This window comes from Diorhabda carinulata, chromosome 3 (assembly GCF_026250575.1).
Source record: "Diorhabda carinulata isolate Delta chromosome 3, icDioCari1.1, whole genome shotgun sequence".
NCBI classification, from domain to species: Eukaryota; Metazoa; Arthropoda; class Insecta; order Coleoptera; family Chrysomelidae; genus Diorhabda; species Diorhabda carinulata.
In genome coordinates this window covers 28,690,822-28,697,544 of record NC_079462.1, presented here as the reverse complement: position 1 = coordinate 28,697,544, position 6,723 = coordinate 28,690,822, and the positions used below count along the sequence as shown (strand labels likewise).

Genomic DNA, 6,723 nt, shown 5'->3' with positions numbered 1-6,723 from the left:
AAAAGTAACGAAGAATTGGAAATTTTGAGCAGTGTTTGGGTCTGTTCAAACTCGAAGTATGTGTCGATACTCTACAACATGACTCTATCTTTTCACACTAATCGACAGTCAGCTGAATGGACTGCACGTAATGAACCGACTCCAAAGTGTAGAAAGACGCAAAAACTGGCTGGTAAGGTATCAGTTATTTGAATGCTCATAGTATAATATTCATCGACGGTTTTCAAAAAGGAAAAACCGTATATGACTATTACGTAGCGTTATATGAGCGTTTAAAGGACGAAATCGAAGTGAACGGCCCCATTTGAAGTAGAATAAAGTACTGTTTCATCAAAACAGTGGACCGTGCCACGAATCAGTGAAAATCATAACAAAATTGCATGAATTGAGCTTCAATTTGCTTGCTCATCCATCATATTCTCCAAATCTGGATCTCAGCGACTTCTTCTTGTTCTCAGACATCGACGCTCGCTGGTCAGAAATTTTGAGCCGATAAGGAGGTTATTGTCGAAATTAAAGCCTCTTTAGATTCTAAAAACATGATTTTAAACATTTTCTAATTTTTGTTCTTCCAGTTTTTGTTTTACTAGGTACATTTATTTAGGTATATTATTTATTCATTACATTAAAGCTTCATCTCTTTTTCAATTAAATGTATTATATTATTTTTTATTCTTTCATAAAGGCACATCTTGAAGTTCGTGGACCAAAATAATACTGAAAAGCCGTGCATCATCATTGAATTGAACATTCGATTGTCAGTGATAAAAAAATGCAAAGCGTACACCACTCAGTCTCCTGCATGTATTCAGAATATTCCACACAAAACGATCCTTGGACGTCTCCCAAGGATCATATATCTACGACAGATGCCACTTATTCAAAACAATTTACAACTAAAAGACCATTGAGGGAAAAAAATCCAAAAAATATCAAACACGTGTCGTACAAAGAAAAAACTCCGCAAGTGGTGGCGCGACGGAATGCTCGAGAAAGAAGAAGAGTCCAAGCTGTCAACATGGCTTTTGTGAGATTGAGAAAGGCCATTCCATATCAGAATGCGAGGTAATATGATACGATTTTTAAAAATTTTGTTTGCTTTGACGAAAGTAGATTTAAGAGTCAAATTACTTTTTTCGAGAATATTTTTACTCTAGAGATACCGAAATAATGTGTCTATTTATTGATAGATGAACACGTTTCGACAGTAGAAAATCTAAAAATAATCTAATATTTTTATTATATTGAATTCCTTTTTATAGGTAAATCAAGTATGTGAAAATCGGGTATTTCATTAAAAAATATAAAGAGGGTACGTCAATAATCAAAATTTCAAGTATTTACAACAAAGAAAACATGCTCAAATCACTTGCATATTATTTTCTAAATATCAAATATATTATACGAGGGTCAATAAGCCCGTAACTTTTAGACTTAAATCCAGGTTTTTTTATAGAGAATCAGGTTCAAAAACTCCATATCGCAGATGACCAACATCAAACTGGTAGGTAGGTAAACTGTTTCTAAAGACGTTAACTTGGTCATCGTTAGTATGATTGTGAGTGTTGATGTAGTGGTACTCTCAAGAGTATGTTCAGTATGAATATCACCAACGGTTCCAGAAATTCCAACTTAGTGGTAAAGATTACGCTTGTAGAACGAAGCGACAATTTTACAGACTCATACTTAAGAGAATATTCTAAATGTAAGCATCTGATTAATGTTAGATGTCCATTATATTCAATTTGAATAATTATCCTGAAGATACTTTGCCCCATGAAATGATTTGTGAGTTATTACCTATTTTTAAAAGTGAACACGGATAATATTTAACGTCCGTGTCATTTATTCACGGTAACTACTCTGCTCTTGTACTTAATGAACGTCGAATAAATGTTCAATCTCTTGTACTATAGCTAGCGTTTTCAGCGCCTACAAATCCTTTTATTGAGGTGGATTACTCCCATTGTTCTTTTTGTTGCAGTTTGTTGTTGGTCTTGTCTTCGTTTGTCACCTTTATCTATTCTTTTCTGTTTCTGCATTTTGCTTTCCAGTCTACTATTTTTATGATTGTGGTATCTTCTTCAATTTGGTTTCTCCGAGTATTTATTGGTCTGCCTCTATCTCTTGGCCATAGAGGTATACATTGTGTTATCCACCTCATAGTTTCTCTAGGTTTCGTGACTAATAAATTTCAACCAAAAGGGGATACAAAATTTGGTTTGAGAGTTTACATATAAAGAAACTATCTGCTAAGTAGATGCCGCGGTTGTTTAATACTATCAAAAGCTCAATGGAATTAAGAATTCGAACTAATATATGGATAACTTTTTTATGTATATGTCATATATGAAACTATATATGCGTATTTTGCGTACCAAAATATTATTTTTTCATGGTTTTAAAAAATCAGAAACTCTGCTCTCGTATAAGCAATAATTGGTTTTTATGTTGTCAATAGTAAAAATACACTGGTATGATTTCAGAGGAAAGAGGATAAGTAAAGTAAAAACTCTGAAAAATGCGATAAAGTATATCCAGGAGTTGGAAATAATATTGCACGATACCAACATATATGAGGCGTATTATAAATATGTAAGTATGGTCGATTTATACTTACCTATAACACACAAACTAATTCAGGTTAAAAAGGTCCTTCCATGTGAGATGAAAGTTGAATTTTAATTTCATTCATATATCAACTGTCCGCTAGATCAAGTGTAAGGAGGTTGCTTGACCCAACCAAATGCCCACATAAAATCTTGGGATTATCTAGGCGCACGTGGTCATCATGTCATGCCTTTTGTTCTGATTATCAATACGTAGTTGAATTTATTGTTCCCCTTAAGCAAAAAAATTCATTAGCAACAAACTCTTCGTGTTCTAAAATACGGTATACATGATTTTCCGTACTGACAATGTTTGGTAGTCTTCTTTAGGTGATATCTATCGAATTCCGTAGACTTATTTGGATTCTGGTGCAAAATACACCACCCGTTTTGGGTAAAACTGTTCATATAATTAAGAAATCTCATAAAGCGTATGTTCTCTTGAATTTTTGATCAATTTACTCTACCAAATAATCATTTATATTAGAAGGACAGCCAGTACGTCCCATTTAATCGCAGCAAGCCAGTTCGTACCTCTACGACATCTAGCGGTTCCAAATCAACCTAATAACAGCTCAGTATCACTATTCACTTTAATGTTACCTTTCTAGTTTTCTGTATATTTTTTCATTATTATCTGTTATCGAAGACCTATTATTTCCGATTTTGGCTTATCCTTGGTATAAATGCTTTCTTTTTATCGTTCACACTTTCCAGGAAATGTCTTTTCGCTCCATTGATAATTCTAGATTCTCTTTCTACCCCAATTTTTTCTGTTTAGCTTCTTCCTGTCTCGCTTTTTCAATATTCTCCAATCACATTTCTTGTTCTTTTCTTACTAGTTGTATAACGATACGCTTCGCTCTTTTCCAATGTGACTTGAATTCATCATTCTTCAACTGATGTTTCTATCTCTCGTTGCTAGCTTTCCATATCTTATAAGTATTAGCTTAGATTATCATTCTCCTAATATTCTCATCCAAATAATATTGGAACCCTTCTATGGAGGTCGGACCTATGAGCTTAGCATTTTTTCTTTATTTCTTTCTGAAATCTGATGGTCAGTCAAGCTGAATGACCATGTTTGAATTCAGCTACCCAGAATTTTACTATCGTAAATGATAGTGCAGAGTCTCTGTAGACAGTTTATATTTCCTCTTTCATTGTTTCATTTGTATACCTATACGTATTGCAATTCAAAAGCCAATATGTAATAACAGCGTAATACTAAATTTTTTCTATTTTCTTCACAACGAATCATAGATTCGCAAATAGATAGTACTGATATATTCACGTTGAAATCGGAAACTTTTCGGACAACCCTCGTATAATCTTATTATGCATTCACTGCTGTGTCAAGAACAATAAATAAAATTATTGATTTTAATTTTTTAGGATAAATTCCATGATTTTATATACCTACCTGGCAAATATGATTATGAAATGGAATGAAGAAACTATCTTCGTAGAATTATATTCAAGACCAAACTTATATTCGTAAGATGGTTATAATTCTCAAATTATTATTACAATACAAAAAATATTCTTGCTGAGGTTAGTCAGTTTAATTTTATATTTTATGATGACACTGAGTTGAAACTATGTCCGAACTTGTCAGCTTTCTCTTTTCGGTTATAATATTAGGTTTGTTCCAACCTGCTATTCGGGACCGTACTTGTAACGGTTATGGAAAGCGTTAATAGATATTTTCTGCGCAATCTCCTGGTATGCACGGTTCTTGTAACAGTACTTGTTATCAACCAAAGGTTCGTTCCAACCCATCAATAAACCGTCCTTGATACGTCTTCCAACCGTCTCTGAAACGGTTCACCAACGATATTTGAGTCGGCTGGAACGCAAAACAGAATCGTTCCTATAACGGTAAGGCTGAAACACATAATCTCTATTGCACAGAATCGTCACTGTACCAAGGACAATTTTTTGATGGTTTGGAACAATCATATTGTTTACGAACATTTTATAAAATATGATTTGAATTTTGATAGCTATACGCAGTATAAGTGTGACATGTCATTGTTGATCAGTCATCATTCCATTTATTTGACAGGTTTAAGGTAACTGAAATTAATAATTTTCATTAAGAGAGTCTTTTTCGAAAGATAATGTGAACATTGAAGTTGTTCCAACGTAAAAATTATGTAACGACAATGAATACATTTGCTTCTAATTTTTTCAATGTTGTTTGGAACTCAACGTTTAAAAATGGCAATGTAACGTCACCAAAAATGAGGCGTATTGACGACAGCAGTGAAAAACTTTTAGTTGCTTTCCAATTTATTACGCACGAAATCTATGCTCATGAGCTTAGCACACAAAAATAAAACTTCGGTGAGTTTGGTGTCATGTGTCAAATACTAAATTTTTTTTGTTCATTTGTTGCCGTGTCCGAGATACAAGATACTCGATTAATTGAATTCAAAATACGAATTCTACAGAAGTACTTCTTTGTAATTATATAGAAGATTCCCTTCTTAGGCTCTTTTATATTTTTATAGTCTTTTTTATCGAGTAGTAATTTATATTATGCATTTGTTTCTGTATCCAATAATGCTAAAGACACATAACCTCAATTCTACAGTTTGTATTTGAAGCACATTTTTGAAGCTCATGAAGCCTAATTAATTATATGGTGATTGAGGGGCAAGGGGGAAAACGCGACTGTGTTTGACGTATATATTTAATATTCCCTTATTGTTAGTCCCTGTAAGTGGAAGTGTCATATATATAATACTCTTATTTGGACAGTTGGTATGGAGGAAAAAACGTCACTACGTTACGGTGCCGACAATATTCATTTTCTCTCTCGTCCGAGACACTTTATCCATACCGCGCATGCTTGATAATGCGCAGAAGCGAGCTGAAACCTCGGAGGATAGAGAAATCGTTGGAATTCTGTCTTCCTTAGTCGAAACATCTTCCACTTATAGACACTGTCCATATAGAAGTATTGCATATATGGGAAGTGTTGTCTACTAGAAGAGACAGCAACTGCAAAGTTATAGTAATCATTTTTGGTTCGTTAGTTCAAATCATGCACGGCTCTTTTTTTTCAATTCTTATTATTAATTATTCATATGTATGTATATATTATTTTAAATAATTAAAAATTATTTTTATATGGTCAAAATATTTAATTGTTATAATCAATATTTAACATCTACTCATACAATTGCGCTGGTGATCATGCTCCATTTTCGGGCTTGCGCTTATTATTTTAAGTCTAAATGACAGAAACAGATGTATGTATATTTGCACCGTTGGGTCGTCATCCTTTTCCAGACTCCTACTAGCAATATAGGAGTATTAAATATATGGTTTAACTTTTCAAATGACAATTTGTAAAGTGCTATTAAAGTTTTGCGCATCCATGTGTTCGATTGGGTGCTTAAATTGTGCAATTGGAAAGCAACTTCTAAAATAGTCCTAGATAACTCATTCTTGACAAACTATGTGGTGGACATTTCTAATTGTGGAACAATATTATTGATTTCTTGTATGAGATGAAACCATATAAAACCCTATTAAGGTATAGAAATATAGAATCAATTAGAAACAATAATTCAAAAAAGGAGTGAAAGACTAATGGGATTTAAAACACAGTAACAAAATCATTATTAAATAGATATAAATTAAAATTAATATGAATAACCTCAGATTACAATATTTGTTATATAAATTTAGCTTTGTTCGCAGATTTGATTCCGAACTAGTTCAGAGTTCTTTTGTGATTCCGTATTGGCGGGTCACATTTATTGAGTTCAATATTCGTTCAGAATCGGTAGTAGTAGTTATTTTATTTTTATTCGGTTGCTCATGTACAATACCAAAAATTTTAATAAAAAATATAAATTCAAGTCAACTAACTATAGCACATTAGAAGTCCCCCAATCTTCAAGTTTAGAGAAATTTGCGATACCAATCCTGCAGATAGCTTTTTCATACCCGTTCCGTTCAATTATTTCCTTCATCACCTATCTCCCGTAATTCTATTTGACGATCTATAAGTAGAAAAGCACGGATTTTATTAACTATTTCTGGAGTCGTTACAGTAAATGACGGGCAATGTTCATACGGCTACTTTTTAAAGTAACGA

The 6,723-nt window shown here is 33.0% G+C and overlaps 1 protein-coding gene across 1 annotated transcript; it reads left to right on the top strand.

Annotated features, from left to right (window-relative positions):
• The first annotated feature begins 772 nt into the window (after positions 1 to 772).
• Positions 773 to 4,250, top strand: LOC130891781 (achaete-scute homolog 1a-like). The gene is made up of 3 exons (XM_057796743.1): positions 773 to 1,065; positions 2,487 to 2,595; positions 4,005 to 4,250. Exons 1-3 carry the CDS (start codon positions 773 to 775, stop codon positions 4,059 to 4,061), a joined length of 459 nt encoding a protein of 152 aa, XP_057652726.1. The 3' UTR covers positions 4,062 to 4,250.
• Positions 4,251 to 6,723: the final 2,473 nt, after the last annotated feature.